The sequence below is a fragment of the Chiroxiphia lanceolata genome, chromosome 3 (genome assembly GCF_009829145.1).
Source record: "Chiroxiphia lanceolata isolate bChiLan1 chromosome 3, bChiLan1.pri, whole genome shotgun sequence".
Taxonomy (NCBI): Eukaryota; Metazoa; Chordata; class Aves; order Passeriformes; family Pipridae; genus Chiroxiphia; species Chiroxiphia lanceolata.
The window spans coordinates 10,449,977-10,470,264 of NC_045639.1; the positions used below are offsets into that span (position 1 = coordinate 10,449,977).

General features: G+C 38.2%; 1 protein-coding gene across 1 annotated transcript in view; it reads left to right on the forward strand.

Moving 5' to 3' along the window:
• EHBP1 (EH domain binding protein 1) overlaps nucleotides 1-20,288 on the forward strand; it is a 213,194-nt gene that overhangs the window by 68,370 nt on the left and 124,536 nt on the right. Inside the window, 4 exon segments of the mRNA XM_032681211.1 lie at nucleotides 10,916-11,097; nucleotides 12,689-12,828; nucleotides 18,813-18,917; nucleotides 19,624-19,746. Coding sequence (XP_032537102.1) covers nucleotides 10,916-11,097; nucleotides 12,689-12,828; nucleotides 18,813-18,917; nucleotides 19,624-19,746 — 550 coding nt within the window.

Here is a 20,288-nt window from a genome sequence, read left to right on the forward strand (position 1 = left end):
TCACTTTGAATAACATCATGCTGTCTTTTTTGAAGTGGCCTTTTAGCTTAAACATAAGATATTTCCAATGTGATCAATAATTTGACCTGGAGACTCTGGTTCTGCCAAGGAGAATGTTTGGAGTGTGAGCATCACTGTTTAGCATGTGACCATCAGGCATTATACACCATTCAGCCATTTGTTCGGGGCTTTTGCAGTTAAGGTCCAACTTTCAGTACAGAAACAATACAAGGTAAGAGTCATAATATGTTCCCTTGACACTGTTACAAGGTTTTCTCTGTCGTAGCCTTGCAAACTTTGTCGTTTAAGGTTGTGCCTTCACTCTAGGAAGTTATACTCAGATAATAACAACTGGTTGATGACACACTGGTATTTTACAAATCCCATTTTAACGGGTTTTGTCTATGCTAAATAATTAATCTTTCTGTGGAAAGAAGAATGAAAGTATGTAAGGTTGTTGGATCAGTTAATCTTTTCACTTTGTTTCTTCTTCAGTGAGTTTTACCTCAAACTTGCTTCCTTGTTGGAGATTACAAAGAAGCTGAATAATGTGTTTACATTTGCAAGTTTGTTTAAATAATCAAGAGTTAATTCTGGGGTCTGTATCATGTGTGTCTTCCTGCATGGTGTTTGTTTCCTCAGGACAAGGCTTGTAAGTAGGCATGGCCTGATCTACAGAACTATGGATCTTTCAACAGCTATTCTCAGTATTATATTGAACTCAGATTAAATATTCACTGCTGAGCTTGAGGTATTATTTCAAATCCACCTTTTTAACGTCGAAGAGTCTGGATATTTGTCTTGAAGAGACACCAAGACAAAGTAAGAAAATTTAGAGCCTAGAATGGAAAGAGAAAAGAAGCTTGAAACAGCAGAAGGGCTTTTCACATCTGAAACCAACAATAAATAAGTAACTAGTTTACCCTCTTTAACAAAAAACCCCACATTTGATTTTTCTCTAAAGACTGTCTTCTGTTAGGGGACACTAACTGGACATCTTTGTGTAGCTATTTGAAGGTCCAGTAGCACCATTCATGGGATACCTCTGCATACAGCCGGTGAGCAGTAGAGTGGATCATAAAAATGGAGGCTTTCTGTCAGGCAAAGTAGCCCTGAAGTGCCAGACACTGGTAGGTGAGCTTTAATATAGAATTATGACAAGTATTGCCTAGTATTTTAAAACAAAAACCAGAGTGAGTCCCTTTAGGCAATACATGAAAAAATGTGGAGTTATGAGCTGCTGAGCAGTAAATAAAGTCATGGTTTTCTAGTCAGCTCCCCTGTCCTCCCCCTGGAAAGAGGAGGTCACATATATAAAGTGTTTCTTACTCCAGTTTCAGTTGAAAGTTTAGGAACTACCTTTATCATCTGCTATTTCTTCTTCTCCAACATTAGGTTAATTATCTGCATTTCTAGTTTGTTTTGAAGCTAACTACAGAAATACCATACAGTTATACAACAAACCCTTCAAAATCAGGGAGAAAAATGAGCCCAGCCCAGGGGGAATGCTGTGTGGAAGTACCCCAGCTGAAGCAGAGCATGGGAGCTGCTCTCGGAGGCAGGCAGCACGCTGTGAGGGATCCAGCTCAGCACACACAGCTCACAGGAAATGAAGGACTGTTATTTTCTGCCAAACTGCCAGCCCTGCATGCAGTGCTTTTCCCAACAGCCAGCCTCACCTGCCATGTGTCAGCAGTAGCTCAAGCCCAGACTTCTTTAAATCTGCTCCTTTGAGAGGAAAGGTTTGAGGATTTAAACAGCCAGTTGGTAATAACAAGTTTCTCTGCCAGCTTCAGCTGAGCTTCCATGAGCTTGTGGCCCAGATCCCTGGCAAAATAAAAATTCTGTACGGGAGTTACAGTAGGAGTTACTCTTATATAGCCTTTGCTACCTAAAAATTATTTAATCTCAAAAGCTTTTGCTTACTAATGGTTACTATGTAGTAGCACACACAGACTTGCACACAGTGGTACCCTGTACCTTAGCAGGCCTGGGGAGATGGTCACACAACTGACTGCTGAAGCGTTTGGGGACAGGAAAGGAACAGACAGTCCCTATCAGGTAGTGATCCCAACAGGAGAGTGTGAATGGCTGTGAAAGGGAAGCAGAACTATTAGGGTGTTCATGAGCTCAGCACGTTGGGATCTAGACTTTGCAGGAAAAGATGTGCTTTTTTTTTTTTTTTGCTGCTAAGGGAAGCAGGATAGTCAGGCATTCCATGGTTCCTGAGTGCTACAGCACAAGCTGTAGCTCTGCAAACACAAGCAAAAATTCACGCACTTCACAAAGCTGCAATAGTGTTTGCATAAAACATAAGGACCGACTGAGTTTAGCAGGTGATCAAAGGCATCTAACGGTAAATTTAAACCTGTCATTATAGAAGAAGAGAAACTTGCACAGCATCTCTAGAGAAAACGATCTGAAAGAGCAAAAAAGCTACAAATACTAAAACAAATGTTTCTCAAATCAGTTATCAATTTCCTCTATCCTTCTGTGGGAGAATGTTCAGGAGTTGTTCCTACATTACTAAACAGTCTAAAGGAGAAAGCAATTAAGGTTATATAAATGGACACATAAAGCAGTTACCACGTCCTCTGCAAGGTTCAGTATTTCAGGGTTCAGTAGTTATCTGCTATTTATTAAAATTATCCAGCTCACCTGTAAATTTTTCTCTGTTGTCCTTCATAAGCAGCAAGCCTACTTTAGAAGGGGATACCTGTCTCATATACATGGTCTATTAATAAATTGCTCAACTAAAATTTTAACCATGCTCATAGTTTGCCATCTGTCTAAGTAGTTGTCTAAGAAGCTTTTTGCTAGAGAAACAGGACCTCCAAATTTTCTTGGTGTTATTTTGCATAGTGTAGATGAATTACCTCAGTGTATGAGGTATCATTTCACTTTCTAAACTTCCTATCTGATGTTAATCCTTGGAGATTTCCAGAGTCCGTGAATGCAAAGGATTAGCCTGTGAAGATGAATGGTTTGTTGTTACCCACAGTAGGTTGGTTGAGCACACCCACAGGTATGATTTTGGTCAGAAAGAACCTTTCACTACATACCTCAATCTCTTGGGGTGCTAGTGAAATCTCATGGGGCTATAAGAAGACAGTAGCTTTAGTGGCATGTTGTGTTTTCTCTTTGCTTACCGAAATGATCATCTCTGCCTGTGTTAAGTAAGGAACAATGTATGGTGCTTCCAGTATTATGATCAATATGGATGTGCTATTCTGACAAGGATGTGGTTCTGACAAGGATGGAGGGTGTATTTATATTTATATATATTTCTATAAATAAGTGTAGCTGTTTCAACTTTTAAAAGTGTTTTGTTTCTTTTCCAACCCTCATGTCTAGGGCTCCAACCTTTCTGGTATGTGCAGAATTTTTTAAACATTAAATTCTCCATTCAAATGCATCATAGTCCCTAATAATGTTCTGGATACCTTGAACCATTATTTGCTTTTAGACAAGTTTTCAGCCGAGATCGTGCTGCCTTCATTCGGCCTCCAAATCTCCCATCTGCCTGTCTAAATTATTTTAACTGACATAGTTTCTAATTTACTCTCTCCAGTTGAGAGAGCTCCCTGTAGCTTGTCTATTTTAGCATTTAATTGCTGTATACTCTCCCAAATTAAATTCTGTAGTGATCCATTTTGCTCTGCCAGTGAAGCAGTGATCTTTTCATCTAAGCAAGATGGCACGTGCAGCTCAACCCCGGGCTGGATCCCACGCCGGGAGAGGGAGAACCTTCCAGGCCCCCCTCCAGCAGCATGTGGGGGCTGTAGGGGTGGTGGGGCTTGTGTCAGAGGACAGCTTTCCTCCAAAATGGTCTCCACTTAATTCTGAAGCAAAAGGAGAGTGAAATCCATTGTTCCTCTCAATTGGTTTTTACAGCTAGAAAAACTGCTTTGTCAATTATTTTCTGCCCCAAGTTTGCAGCAGAGTGCTCCTCCTTAAAATCTGCATGTCTTTGTGGGCTTTTTATAATTTGCTTTTATAAAAAGTGAAAAGGCAGCCCCTAAAAATATTACACTGTACATTTTCCTTTTCTGCAAGAAAGACAGTCAAACCCCATTGTTCTTTTTGATAAAATAACAATATCCAATTATGAAACTCCTTGTCTTCCCTAGTTACGTCTTTTCGGATAATGTTTGTACAGTGCTTACAAATTACTTAATATATTTCTATTAAAGAGGGACCACTTAGTATCTAAATAATTAAGAACTGCAGTACTTATTGATCTAGTTTCTGCTGGATGGAAATATTTTCCTGTTTTTACTTGGTATATGTGTATGGAAGGGAGGGCACTGGAGCCTTGGGGGTTACAGGCTGCAGCTCAGCAGGGTTGCAGGTCTGTAGAGGCAAGTTGAGTTCAGGTGTGCAGAGGTAAAATGCATCCTGCTGATTTCTGTGGAGGGACTCTCCCCCAGCCCAAATAACCCAGAGAAATATACCCCATGAACAAAACCAAGCCATTGTTTTGATTCTGTGTAACTCTAGAAGCTCGAAGGCAGTTTAACAGAAAATACAAAGCTGTTTCTTACTTGTTTGCACCTCTTATATTAACCTCGCAGAAGACTTGCCAGTCAGTTGGTAAGTACAGGACACAAGATCATTAAAAATACGTTTTAAGGAAAGAAGGCTGCATGAAATTTGCATTACAGCATTATTCATCTCTCCTTTAAATTAAGAGTCTGGATTCAGACCTTTCATTTCACTTGCTTCATTCGAAACAGAGTTGGGCAGTGTTTGATAGTGTGATGTGTTTGTCATCTGTGATCATCGTCTTCTGAGTAAAAGCAGGCTGTTTGATTTATAGCTGTGGTACAGGCTCTCTGGTCCTAGTTCCTTAGTCAGAGTATTTTAGTCCTATTTGCTGTAAAAGGACTACTTTAGTAGGGAGAGATGGGGATGATTCCTAGAAAAGGCTCGTCATACATGGCATTACCTCACATTGTTCTCATTTTAGAAGGAGATCAGGGTATATGGTTCCTTTATGCTGGGCAGATATGTATGGAACAGTGATACTTACTGTATAGCCATTTTTAGGATGTTTGACACTGCTCAGAGTCAGGAGTGCTGTGGCAGAGAATAATGTGTGGTTGCCTTATTGAAAAAATTGTGTGATAAGTGGGTCTGGTCCTGTAGCTGTGACAGTAAATGCAGCTTCATTGGCTTCATTTGAACTGACTGCAGTTTGACCAATGTTAATTTTTCCTTCTCTAGACCCCAAATTTGTAACATGATGCTCATTTGAGGGTTTGTGGAAGTAACTTAAAATGCTGGAGAGGGGTAGTGTTGGGGATTGTTCCATGAAAAACCATCCATAGCTATTTGAAACCCTGTTTACAGTCTGTGTATGTCTGTAGGTCTCCAGGCTTTAGCAGAGCTGAGTGCCAGGTGCTCCTCTGCAGTGGGAGCTCATCTGAGCCTGGCCCTGAACTACTCTCAGCTGTGTAGCTTCTGATTGACTTAATTTTGTCTCCCTAATGGTGCCAGTGAATTGCACTTCTGTTGGTATCTGAGATGACAATGTTTTTAAAGTCTGTACAGACACAAACAGCATGCTTAGAAATTGGAAGCTACCTGGATTCATTAGTACAAAAATATTCTTCTGTACAAAAAAAGGAATACAACTATTATTGACTTACTTAGTATTGCTTGCTCTACATATTTCTTTGTCTGAATTCAGAAATCAAAGTACTCCAGGGTATTGGGAAGTCCTTCTGGTTTTTATATTAATTTTTGTTTTGCCAGCTTTGAGCTCTTATTATTATTCCAGATATTAATAATTTGCTAGGTTTCCTAAAGTATCAGGATGCACAAGTATCAACCACCTAGTGGGTATAGTGCAGACCCAGCCACATGCCTCACCCTGCTGTTTTGCCAGCTGGGAACAGCTGATACAGCTTGGTGTAGTTCCCAGACAGGGTCATTTCACCCAAAATATGGTGTATATTTGAGAGATTTCAGGGATTACGGGAGTAGGAGGAGGAGTCTGTCAAGAGAGTGAAGCTGCTTGTGAGAGAAAAGCCTAGGATACAAAAGCAGAAATTTCCCAACATAGGAGAGTATTATGGAGAAGTATTGCTACGTGTTTATGTGTGGGTTTTATTCTCCTTAAGTAAATTACAATGACAACTTTTGTGAATAGTGTACTTTGTAAATAATATGCAGGTATCTCAGAGTCTTTCTGTCCCCAGCACAGCCATTATTCTATTATGCAAGGAGATAGGCTGCCATAGTTTCTGCTAAGTAGTTATTTTTTTAATCATTTATTGATGATTTCTAAAAGAATGGCACTTTTTGTTTTTCTTCTGGTATGCTGCTTCTCTTGCCAGAGCTATACAGTAACAAACAAGAAACGACAAAAAAAGATCATTAACCAGTATTCCACATATTCTCATGAACCCAACACTGCTCATTCTCAGTCTCAGTAGGATGTTTGAGTGGAAGATAACATGGAGGTGTTTGTGTTTTACTGGCATTGTGTATTATCTTCTGTCTTTCTGTGACTTTCAGATATCACAGTTGATTTTATTTGCATAAAACATCGCCTTTCTTAGAAAGTAAAGAGTTTCCAAATTGCTGTTTTCTTAGAGAATGAACTCCACCTTTATAGTTGTGCTTTATTTTGTCACCTCTCCGTATTATTACATTGGATTGTTTCCCTCTTGTGACTTCAAAATTGACTTTTTCATGCACCTTTCACAAAACGGGATGTGGCAACTCCGGCAGTCACATGGATGTAAAATACCTGGAGGCATAACTGAGCCTTACACATTTTAAACTCTGATTATATAGTCAAAAGTAGAAAAGTTGAGCAATTAAAATATTTGCCTTGGGATTCCTGCTTCACCATCCACAAAACTCCACATGTTCATACGAGACACAAGTAATACCAGATCAGACTTTTACTCTTAAATGGCTGTTATTTATTCAGTATCTTACCAAAGTGTGCTTCTCTTTGGAATAACTCATTCCAACCTACGGCTGAGCCGTTTCTGTCTACTCCTGTAATAGGTATTTCTCTTGGATTATATTGTCTCTGCTAATTTAAGAATTATTTATTCTTCTACAAGAACATTTCTCTGTAGTTTTGGGGTAACTCATTGTATTATACGAAACATGTATGTTTTTTTGAGGAAAATGTTACAATCTTTGTAAGAAGTGACTATTAGCGTGTTCTGACATTTAAAGACAATTTTTTAGAAGTTGGTTGTGTGTCAGAGCAGAAAGCACAATCCATTGTGAAATCAGTCATGGACCTAAGCACCTTGAGAATATTTTTTTCAGGGGCAAAAAGAAGTTTTCTCTCCTATACTTATGTAGCTAAAACCACGTAGGGCCAAACCTGTAAAGCTTAAAAGGAGAAAACATAGCAACACTTCTAATACACTTCAGTTTCTGGGAGAGTAGAAGTACATATTTAAACTTGCACATGAAGCAAAATAAAACTTGAAAGGTCAGGGACTGTCTATTTTTGTTTGGATTTTGGGGGGTTGGTTGATTTTTTTCATATGATTAACTTACAAATTTGGACTTTTATAGGCAGTTGGAACCTGAAAAGCCAACCGCTGTCAGTGTCCCACAAAAATATGTAATAGATTCATTTCTTAGGAAGACTGAACTCGATTGCCAGGTGTATCTTATTCTTTACAGCATGTCAGGATATGTAGTGGTAGGAAAATCTTGCACATGGCTGACTTCTTCCCTTTGCACCGGCACACCGCTACCTCCACTCCTGTGTCCCTTTTCCTCTACACCAAATAACTCCAGAAGGTTTCATAATGAATTGCTGAAGATCATCTTCACTGGGAGAACTTTACCTCTTCCTGATTCATGTCTCTTATGCATTCTCTGATCCAGATAATCCAAAGCTGCAAAGGATAAAATGATCATTAATACAATAAGTAGATACTAAGTGAAAATGTAATTTGATGTTATTCCAAAATATATCTGTGTCCAGCTTTTGGATGCTTCCAAGCTTAATGCCATGTTCTTTTTCTTCACTTCAGAATCACCACTGAACTGGAATTTGGATTTTCTTGTCTTGTTTGCTTTGACTTTTTTAATAAGATCACTTTGATAAAGACATGGTGACATCTGAATTATTAGATAAGATGATGATGTGTTTGTAACAAGTGAAAGTAGCTCTGCCCCCAAATACACCTGTTTATTCAGAGTCACTGAAGTGTATTTGTGTCCCCTACAATGCTCCCCCCACGGGACCTTGTGGGAGGTCTGTGTGTTGCTGCTGTAAGGTAGAGTGCATGTAACAGGTGAGCCAGCACTGAAAAGGCGTTGATAGCTACACAAGGAAGTAAATCTAGACCTTTATTGAATTGGGGTGTTCACAGCTGCTGAAAAGTGATTTTTATAGTCAAAGTGAGAAGGGTACTTCAGAATACAGGCAGGGTGTGGCTGAGCAGCAATTCGTCTGGAAGGCTGGCAGCAAGTAGCCACGTTTATGTTTTGTTCTGTCGAAGATCTGTTGATCTTAGTAAGATCAACATCTTACTAACAACATCGACTACCCCAGATCTTGTAGAATTTGTTGTCTAAGATCTTCTTAGGTGTACATATATTTGATATTTATGGGGGTATTTTAATTGATGAAAAGAAAAAAAAAACTTTTTAAGGAAAACCTAATTATATAATTTTGAAATAAGGAACAAATGAGGAGTCTTTCCATGCAATTATGTTACTAACTATAATTTCAAAAAGAAGAAATATGATACTGTAATACAGATTTTAAAACCAACTAGGGTATAAATGCTTTTTGTACATAAGCTCATCCCAGTGGATTCAAAGGAGACTTGAGTCCAAAGTGTAACAAATGTTTCCTAATCATTATAGCCAGCAGTGGAATGTTTTCCCTTGACCTGGCTGCAGGTACAGGTACGTAGAACAGCTCAGCTTGGAAGGGACCCAGAGAGATCATCTGGTCTAACCTTTTATGGGACAGGGAGACTACATGAGATTATCTAGCACCCTGTCTAGTTACTTCTTGAAAACCTTCTGCAATGGAGACTCTGCCATGTCCCTGAGATGATTGTTTCAGTGATTGATTGTTCTTGCTGTAAAAAATGTTGGTCTTACATAAAGATGAAACCTCCTGGTGCAACTTGTACCCATTGCCCCCTTGGGCTCCAAGTTACTTCTTAATTTCTGGTTGCTCCTGTTCTGTTTGGCAGAAGAGCACGTGCACCAGTGTGGATAAGTAGTTTTTACCATGCCAGTTGCATAAGTACTTGCACACCACATCATATATGCCAGCTTTCTTTAAGGATACATTTGAAAAAAATGAAACTAGGGGAGGTTTAGGCAAACTTTGTATTCACCTTGACCACCATTTTTACACAACAGTATGAATATTGAAAATTTAGCTTTATGAAACAAGTTGCTGTTAAGATACAAACTGTTTATATACCTTGACCTGGAGAACATGCCCAAAAGAAACTCCATGTCCCTCACATTGCTCTCTGAACGGGCACTGCAATAAACCTTACATTGAGTATAACGAGCTGTGATGTTGGTTATTCTAAAGGTATGATACAATAACAGATTATTGTTGCCTGGACCTGTGTAATCATTGGAACTCCCTGATCATACTTTCCATTTTACACATTGTCAGAACCTTGGACCCTAATCTTGCTCTTTGATTGGCAGCTTCAGCCAGGGAAAGAGCACTTGTATTGTTTGTGAGAGTCGCATCTGTTCAACTTGATTCAGCTGAGAGTATTTGCATATTCTTAAGTATTTCTTCTGAGAGGGCCTAAATCCTTCTCAAGTGTTTGATGCATTTTTGAAATTCATTCATAAGGTATCTACATGCACTAATAGTTCTGTATAATATTGCTGTGCATAATCTGTCAGATAAGGCTAGTTTTTTAAACAAGGTATTCTTTGGGGATGACATATTACATTCTGACTTATTCTACTGGGCGGAAATGTCAAGTACTTTGAAAAAGGATGCTTGAATGTTTTGATTGAATTAGTATTCTTTATTCAACACAAATTGTCAACCGCAGTAAAATGTAGTCTTATTGTGAGAACGTTTTTCAAAAGAGTTAACAGCAGGGCTTTTTTGTTTTATTTTTTGTTACTGGAGCTTTTATTGCAGCTTTTGCTGCCGTTATTAGATGGAACAGAAGAGTAGATTCTTAGATGCATTTTAGATTAATTTGTTTGAATTGTTAAACCGTGGGCAACACTTTTATATTGAAATACAACTCAGGCTTTTCAAATAAAACTTTGGCTTTTATTTTCCTCTTTTCTTGCTCTTTATTTTTTCCTTGCAAAATTTTTATCAGTATTTTTGGAAGATCTGTCAAATTAATTTCAGAAACCTGTCACTCCTTATAGTGCATGTGCAGCACTAATGAGAATACCACTGCTTTGAAAAATATTCAGGTGTTGCATTTAAACATTGAACACAATCTAGATGAGCTCATACCATTGCATAAAGAAATATATGCATGGTTGAAACCCATGACTTCCATAGGCTGGAAGTCATAATCCAGAACTATTCAAGTTTGGACAAAACTACTCCAGTTTGCTGTAAGAAGAAAACAAAATATATTTCCACTAGTTTGAAAGGATGTGTGCTGTGGATGCTACTTCAGCCTCAAGTCATTAATGACATAGGATCACATATGGAAGACCACTACCCGTAATGAACAACCTTTTTTTTTTTTTTCAATTGCATTAAGAAAGATGCACCACCATCAGTGGCTGACCTATTTTAAGAAATGGTTTTCTGTCTCTAAATAGGGCCATAGCAATGTCCACTGCCTGTGTACTTGACAAAAAGAATGACAGGTTTAATAAGTGTATTTTTTTGTTTTGTGCACGTGCAGGTTTTAGTGTAACAGACCTTTTACATTAGTTTTGTTTTTTCTTTTGCTTTCAGGAGTCTCCTTCTGGACGTAGAAAAGCACTTGCCACCAGCAGCATCAACATGAAGCAATATGCCAGCCCCATGCCTACACAGACAGATGTCAGGTTAAAATTCAAGCCTTTGTCTAAGAAAGTGGTATCTGCCACACTCCAGTTCTCGTTATCTTGTATTTTCCTGAGGGAAGGAAAAGCCACGTAAGTTGTTGTTTTTTGGTTGGGTGTTTCTGTAAGCCAGATAACGTGCTTTGTGTTACTTTTCAAAGAATTCTTTGGATAAAGAGGTCTTTCTGTATAGAATGGCAGAATTTGAGAGAATCCTTCAGCATACTTATCATTCCTGCCGTACTTAGTTCCTTGACTGGGTAAAAGTCGTTTCTTACTCTGATTTCAGTCTTGTGTTCTTCAGAGAGAAATCACTTGTGCACTGATTACCACTCCTTTGACTTGCTCACTTGGTTCTGTCCCTTATTTCAATGGCTTTTGAAGGGCAGAGGTTACAGATTGATTTTGCAGATCCTGTAACCTCTCCTGCAATTTCTATCAGATTCCAGATGTCAAATGTTGACAACTTCATGTGCATGGAGAAGGGATTGTTTATCACCCATCCTTTTTCCTAGAATATGGCAATGTGAGAATGGCAGCACAAAAAGAGGTAGATGGGGAAACTACTGCTCTAGTAGTTCTTCTGCCTCTTTTCAAATTTCTTTTTCCCTCCAAAAGAGTAACAGTTTACTTCCAGCTTTCAGTATTCTGAATGCATTTTGTAGACACTGCCCACTGCAATACCATACCTCAAAAATGTTGCATGAGCAGCTTTCCAGGTTACCTTGTTAAAACATACATTTGCTTTTTGTCTGCATGCTTTGAAAGCCACAGATGCATTAATTACTATTAATTACTGTTTCCCTTCACTGATTAACCTGTTGTGATGCACATCTTGAGATATCATATAAGGATGATGCTTTGAAGTATTTAACTTGTGATTTAACATGGTTAAAATGCAGCTGAAAATGAGAATGGAACAAATCAGTATCTGATAGCCTCTTTTTTTGAACAACCAGCATCTGTGAACTATACAGTGAATAGCTACACTAGGCTCTTAGTGGGTTTTGAGGCCATAATATGTAAAAGCTGATCCATTTAAGCTCACATGCAGCTTTTCCCATTGAAATTGGTACGTTTCAGGCTGAAGACTGTAAGTCAGGTAGATTGTAAGTTACCAGCAGTGCTTTCATACTGCCCTGAACCAGGGACCTGAAAAAGCTGTTATTTGTGAAAGCATTGGTTTCCAATATGTGTAAAAAGACACTGTCCTATTAATGTTTTTTTATCTTGTTGATGATTTCAGGTATTTAGAAAAGGAATTTTAATTTCTATAACAGCATCAAGAGTTATAAATGAATGTAGTGATAGGTATTGCATGCAACATATGGACAGTAGGTCTGGGCAAGCATTTTCACTTTAACCAAAGCAGACCAGAGAAGCATTTGTCAGCCTATCTGGGCTCGTTTAAAATTTTAGGAAGCAGGCATTAAATTGACTCTTGATGCAAGGCAGTATTATTTTTAGCCATTAGAAATGTGTTAATAGAAAACTTTCCCTTCAGAAATTAGTATACATGAGTGTGTTCATTTTGTTATTTCACTATATTCAAGATCAGATCTGAGATCATAGACCTCCCTGAAGAAAACATCAAAATATTTAAAGAATTTTTAATAATGTGGTAGTATCAGATGTGGTATTAACAGGCTGCATTTTAATGCCTGGTGTGAAATTTGTTATTTAGGGATGAAGACATGCAAAGCCTGGCTAGTTTGATGAGTATGAAACAAGCTGATATTGGTAATCTAGATGATTTTGAGGAAGACAATGAAGAAGATGAAGAAAACAGAGTGAACCAAGAGGAAAAGGCTGCAAAAATTACAGGTTGGTTTTGCCACAGGCATGGTAAATTATAGTTTCCTTTGCTAATTGTCAGCTGTTTTCCATGAGTTTTATCCTTATTTGTGTTTAACTTTAAAAAAAACCCTACCAAACAAAACAAAATTTAGGGTAGCTTGATTGAAGAGGAACTCATCCATAACTCAACAAAGTTTAATATTTGTGAATTTAAGAGCACTGATTTCTGTATGTGTGTGCTGGTTTTCGGAGAGAATGCACTAAGTAGGTGGTATTTTAGGGAAGCAAAGAACCATTGTGAACAGAGGAATAGAAAAAGCACAGGAAAAGGGGTCAGTGAGTGAGAAGACAAGAGAGATAGGCTCGAGTGAAATAATGAAGACAGTTTATGAGAATAACTGCGAAATGAGTTGTGCCATGGACAGATGCTGAGGTTCTGCTCAATAACATGGCAATTCCAGGCAGCAGACTTCTGCCTTTTGGGGGGGGTGTCTCATGGAAATGAAATTGAGAGTCTGTTAAAGGACTTGAATGGAATTTGAAAATAAGGTTGTTTGAAGTGAGATAGTGTAACCACATTTGAATTGCTGATGAAAATGCTTAGTGTGTCCAGGATAGCTGAACTAATCGATGCAAGTCAGATCAGGATGAGATGGTGTTAAATTGTTGGTAGAGATCAGTATGTAGTGCTGCTCCAGGTGAGTTCTGTAGGAGCTCTTAGTGTAAAGAATCAGGAAAAGAAAATTAACTTCTGTTACCAGACTTCATAACTTCCAGTGCTTTTTAAAAATATCTGAAATAAAGGGACCCTTCTTTAAGGTGGGCAAGGGTATCCCGAGCAGAGAAGTGAATTGTCAAATCTGTTCTTGAAAATTCAGAGGAGCATTGATTTGGTGTTATGAAACATTGCTTTCATCACTTCTTTTTGAGCTTTCGTTGCAATCAAAAGGTTCAGCCTGAAGCAGTTATTACTTAGTTACATTTAGTGTTGTGAAAGGATGCAAATATGTTTTCTCTATGCTTTACATATTCAATTAAACATCTGTACCCTGACCAAATCTTTACTTATGCTCTATGTGTCTGGCACAGAACAGATTGGAAAGTCCAGAATGAAATATTTGAGAGACCAAGATAATGTACTCTTGGTCAGGGAGCAGTGATATACCAGTCTGGTCACACTGAAATTATTCTGCAGAGTTGACTCCTTTCCCAGTGTAACCAGAATATTTCAGATCAGAACACCAAACGAAACCTGACATGTTCATCAGGCCCCACGGGATAATCAGAGAAGGGCAAATAAAGGAGAGGCAATGTAAAGTATATAGAAACTACTGTGCACGAGAGTTTTATTGAGATCTGCCTGGATACTGCACTGAGGACTGCTACAGAAAACCCTTATGCAGAAGAACAGCAGCTGAAAAGCATCAGATCTTGTTTCTCAATTTTATTGATTTTGCCAACAAATGACCCCTGAACAAGTAATAAGTTTAGACTAGTCCACTGTCCTTTGTCTATGAAGTGAACATCCCTGGAGGTAGATGGGGAAGGAGGAGCTGTCTGATGTGCAACACAATGTCCTCGCTCAAGTTGTTTTGGAGTCATTTCAGCTTTTCCATCTGTTTTTGGAAAGGCCAAAATTATCTGTTCTAAGCAAACAGTACAATACCTACTTGAAATACTTCTGAAATACACTTTTTCTGCACGTTGCTCAGCCTGTTCTGATACTGTTTTCCAATGATACAAGATGGGAGGGTTGGGTTGGTTTTTTTGTAGATGAATCATTAAGGAAACCTGAGGAGGGAAATGTCAGCCTTGGATTTTTCTTCTTATGTTTGCTACAGTAGCTGAGTTGCATTTTCCCACCTTAGACAAGGAGAAGGATGTTGAAGGGGATTGAGTGCACGTAGTTTCCCAAGCAAGTGGGAGAACATAAAATATAGGGCAGTAAGTAAACATTAATAAATAAACTGTAAAGTATCTATTTCAACATGTGTTTGAGATTGATTTCATAGGCAGTTGGAATGACGTCTGTAATAAATGTAATGAATGGGGAAAACTAATAATGCACAGGGAGAAGAGCTGAGGAACCAAGGGAGAAAGAGGTTGGAATCATTGTAGAAAAACAGGAGGAAATTTAGAAGAAAATGTAGAAATTTATAAGAAAAATTGAGAAGGAAATGTAACAAAGCCGATGTAGCGAAGTACTCTTTCTAAAATTTCTTTCAAAAATAGTGTTCACACAATGCCATAAAGTTAATTGAGGAAGTTACATAACCCTTTTGAAAGCTTGCTGCTACCAACGTTTTCTCCTCTGCTGCTGTGTTGGGTGTTGGCAACAAGGAGCCAGAATGCTTCACTGACTCAGAGTTCCCTGCGGCAAATCCCTCACCTCGGTGCGCCTGTTTTCCCAACTGTAAAATGGCTATACCACTTCACAGGAACCATGGGAGCATTACATGGTTAACGTTTGCAACTGAGCTTTGAAAAAGTTAAGTTCAAGTGGAAAAGCAGAAGGGATTGTTCTCCTACCTTTGGCTCAAGGTTTTCTCACAGAAGCAATGGATGACTTAAAAGTTGTCATTGTCAAGGTACAGCTGCAAGAGGTGCTGCAAATCTTTTATCGCAGACACTGTTCCTTCTAGCGGTGTACAAAAGTTTTGGTTTTGTTTGTGTGTTTGTTTTTTTTTTTTATTGGGCCCAAAGTTACAGTTTTACAGGTGAACATTTATATCCACTGCTAGGAGAACAAGGGAAATCTGCTGTATGGGGCTCTAGATGGTGCAGGCGAGTTAGGAAATGCTGCTTCTCTTCCTTGATGTGTTGCTCAACTTTGAGTAGGTATCTGTGCTCCTGTTTTCTTCAGCTGTGAAGTAAGTGGTGCAATTCTGACTGACCTTAAAAGCACTGTGGAATTTAGTGTGGTCAACATGGGAGCTGTTGCCACTTCAACTGACCTTAAGATCAGACTGAAAGATGTTTTTTAAGTACTATGTTAATTTAAAGAAATCCCCCTCCATCTCAGGCTTTTCTCCTCTTCCTTCCCAGTCATTCATGTTTAAATTTTGCATGTGTAAAAGCGGTATATCCACCTGGCTGTTCTGCTTTCTGTGAAGCTGAAAATTGTGTTTGTCACCATGAATTTAGTTTCAAATATTTTGTTTCTACACTGTTAATGTAGATGGATTTAAACCTCCCAGAATTATCCTGTCCTTAGTCTTCAGTTGAAGACAAGGCATCCCAACATACCTGAAGAAATGTGCCTCATAACTCACAAACAGGGTAGTAATAAATATGTTGCTTCTCTTAATGTTTTAATTGCTACTTAGAGCCTCATGCTGAAGTTAATAGTTGCCTGCTGCTCCATCTGCCCAGGAGCACAGTGACTGTCCTGAGGCACCACATGGAATCAGCAACATGCCCATGTGCTACCTATTACAGGAGTCTGAATCCCAGCATGTTTCAAGAGCAGGCTTCTGGACAGCAATATGTGTAACCCTTTCTTGCAATTTGCAAAACCATCCCTCTGAAGTAAACTTATGATACATTTACTCTTTTTTGTCAGGATCACCAAGCTTCTTTAAAAAAAAAAAAAAAAAGAAAGAGAGAAGAATGAAAAAAACCCCAAAATCCAAACCAGTGATTTATGTGACATACTTGTAGAACAAGTTAATGTATGTTTGTAGATAATGAGATTTATAAAAGATAATATAGGATATAAATCTCCAACCTACCATTTCCATACTCCAAAATATTACATAAACCATTTAATATTGTAATGAGAAACATTGTAGTGCATATGGGTGTTTAGGTTGGCAGATAGGACCAGGTGATTCAGACCACATCAAAGAACTCCCTCTTTTTAAAGCTCTGAACTTAATTTGTTATTTTCTGACAATAAAAACTGAATTGTAATTGTATTGGGGTTTTTTTTCACATGCTGTCATAATAGATTGTAAATCATGTCAGCATCTCAGCCTGTTTTAAACTAGTAATTCGTTAGTACTACTGTTTTATGAGGTCGGCTCTGTTTTATTTCAGTACAGGAAGGTATTTTCCATTGTGTATCTTGAGTCTTAAAAATTTGCAGAAGGTAGTATTGTATTGTTCAGACCTCAGTATATATGATTTTATACTGAGAAAGCTAAGTTTTGGGGCAGTTTTGGTGTTATTTTTTAGGATCAGAGTCTTGTTTGTCGGAGCTAAAAATAAGGCATTGAGGATGGTTGAATTAACTCTATGTAGACAGATAGAAGTGTAATCACATGTAAGTAGATTTGTGCTTTAAGGTCAGGAACAGTTAGAAGGTGTGTTACAGAGGAATTATGCTGGTGGTTTGTCACTGTCAGCATATAGTACGTGCGATAGGTATTGGCAGAGTAGATAATTTTTCTTGGTAATTTGCATACTGGCATATCTTTGCAAAGCAGTTTGAATTTGGCAAGGAAATTTTTGACCATATGACGGAAATATTTTCAGGTTCTGGACTGCTTTGGGCTTCAGGTTCTTTGTGCTGTCCATGAAGGCATGAAATTAGGAATGGTGTCAGTGTCAACTATGAAAAAGCATGAAAAAGCCCCCTTAGCCAGGAAGTTCTGTGTGGCTGTGGGCACCCACATGAGTTGGGACAGTTATGATACTACTCAATTTTTACCTCAGTTTGATATTTTGCTCCCTGAAACTAGTTCAGCAAATAAAGATGAACTTTTGCTTTCTCAAACAAAAGCCAGATGAGAAAAAGTTTAAAACAGCAGCAAACTAAAAGTGGTACTAAGGAGTAGCTTTTTGTGTACACAAGAAATTGAAATGTAAAGGAAATACAAGAATGACTGGCACAACAAGTGTGCAGTAAAGGTGTCTACATAGCTTCGACTTCACTGGTGACACTCAAAGACATCATCCCTTTATTTCATTGGGAAAAAACAGGAGATGGAAAAGACTCTTAATGGGGCAGTGATATTCAACAAGCAGAATCATCTCTTCTGCACAGGTTTCTCCAGCCTGTTTGTCAGCTGGAAGGATGAGTACCGGTGTCCCCTCTCCACAGAAACCTGTGCTTGATGTCTCTCAGACATGCCTCAGGCTCAGTCCCCATTACTACAGAAGCTGCATTTGTCAGATGCTGAGGATGGGACTGCATTAGGGCACTATCAGAGAGGAATTTTTCCCCTTGGGCCATAAGCCACTAAGACCTAGTTGGTTTTTTTTTTTCTTTCCTTCCAGAATTGTGGAGGCATCAACAGCTTGGTTATAATTAAACTTTAATATGTTTTAAAAATTACTAGTTCATGGCAATTCAGACCTCTCCACTATGGACAGAAGGTGAAATAGGATTTTACCAAACAGTAAGGTGTTACTTACATAGCATGACAGTGAAAATTCAACCAATGTCCATACGTTCAGTTTACATTCTCATGGCACAATACTGATCATATATTTTAGAACTACTTAGATAAATTCAGCTTGTCATAGATCAGAATTTAATGGTGACTAATTGTAAATGTTAAATAATCAGTGTATGTGTATAAATAAATAAAATATTTAAAATGTATGTTGTATATATTAGTTTTCTGTAGGCTTAAGAGTTTGGGAGGGAGGTAAATTGTTCTGGGCCTGTTTTGTGTTGATTGATAATGTTTTAATATACAGGTTTTCTTCACAAGCAGGAAAAGTCTTTAAATTGTGTCTAGTACATGGATCTAAGTTTTGAACTGATGTGCATACTCGTCCCCATAAAACTAATTACTGTTGCTGACATCAAAAATCAGGGTTTTGTTTATGACTGTTAACTGGGTTTCACGTTAAATTATCACTGAAGCACCTACACAGGTACTTTGCTGTAGTTATATAATTGTAAGGACTCGTTCTAAATCTCTTCTTTTAATTAACTCTAAGTGTCTTCTCTTTTGCCCCCTCTCCTTCGCTCTCTCTCTTTCTAGTAACAGTGTTCGTTCCACTTCTGTTTCATTAAATGCCCTTGCCTTACGTTTGTCTTGACTGGCTTCTATTTACAGAAATTGTAAACCAGTTGAATGCTCTGAGCAGCTTAGATGAAGATCAAGATGACTGCATAAAGCGAGCAAATATGCCTTCAGCTAAATCAGCCAGTTCCTCTGAAGGTCTATGAGCTTTCATCCTTTCTTTCTGTTTCTGATTGTATTTACTGTGACCCATTACCTTTTGACTCCTGCCTGTATTCAGCTGTCAGTTTTATCTCTGTGCTTCCACCCAGCATGACTCTCAGTAATTTGTAGTGCATCCAACAGGTAACAACATGATAGAGAAAGAGCCTGTCTCCACTACAGCTCCGTTGTCATCTGATAATGAACAAGAAAGAAAAAAAATTAAAAAAAAAAAGTAAAAAACCCCCACCAGACCCTAAACCTAAAACATTAGTTTTATAGTCAGTAATACCTGACCTCTCCAACATGACAAAATGTCCCCTCTCTGCTTTTATGTTCACGTTACATCCAAAAATTTAAAATTTCCTGCCGATAGTTAACATGTATTTGTAGAACCAAAATAACTGTATTTAGCTTGTTAGATGTTCTGCAACATTTATTTAATGAAAAAAATAAAATACTTTCTTAGTAATTATTTCTGTTACATAATATTCTGATCAGCAAATAGAAGTTTCATTCATTTCACTTTTTTTTTTCCCTTTGTTGGTGTACCTACTGGAGTGTGTTAATTTAGTCGTGCAGTTCGTGCCATACCCTGGTGCAGTGTTTCAAGGAACTGTTGACAAGGAGCTTTTTTGAGCTTCAAATACATTAGTTGAACAGTTTGTATCTATATTAAAACAATGTTCTAACTTGTTTGTAGAGCTTATCAATAAGCTTAATTTTCTGGATGAAGGGGAGCAAGACCTGGCCAACTCCAGCACAAACCCTTTTGGTGATCCTGATGCAGCAGAATTAAATCCATTTGGAGACCCCGATGTAGAAGGTAATGAATTTATTTTACTTAATTCATCTCTATTTGCAAATGCTTAGTGAAACATGATTTGTATTTCTGTAGGACTACAAATGAAAAATTTTATTTTGATTAAATAGAATTGTTGCATGCAGCGCTGAGGTAGCAATAGCAGCGATCCAGTTGCCACTGGAAAATTGATTTATCCTTTGAGTCTCATGCTTTGTATTGAGGCACATCCTGTATATTTGCCACTGGGGGCTACCAGCTGAACCAGAGACTTTTGGACCTGTCAGGTGTGTTACCTGTAGTCTACTCATGTGGTATGAATGAGCAACACACACTGTCAAGCTACTCTATTCCACGTGGGTGATGGCTAATATCATAATTTCCTTCACTACAATCTTCACTGCATCACAGATATTCTTGGTTAGCACTAATCTTCATTATTACAATTTAATTTTCTCTCTTTTCTTCTTCCTTTTTTTTTTATTTATGTTTTTATGGCTTCCTCAGTTAAGCCTCCTGGCATCGTGCCTTGCGCCACATGCTAGGTGTTAATCCCCTTTCCAGAC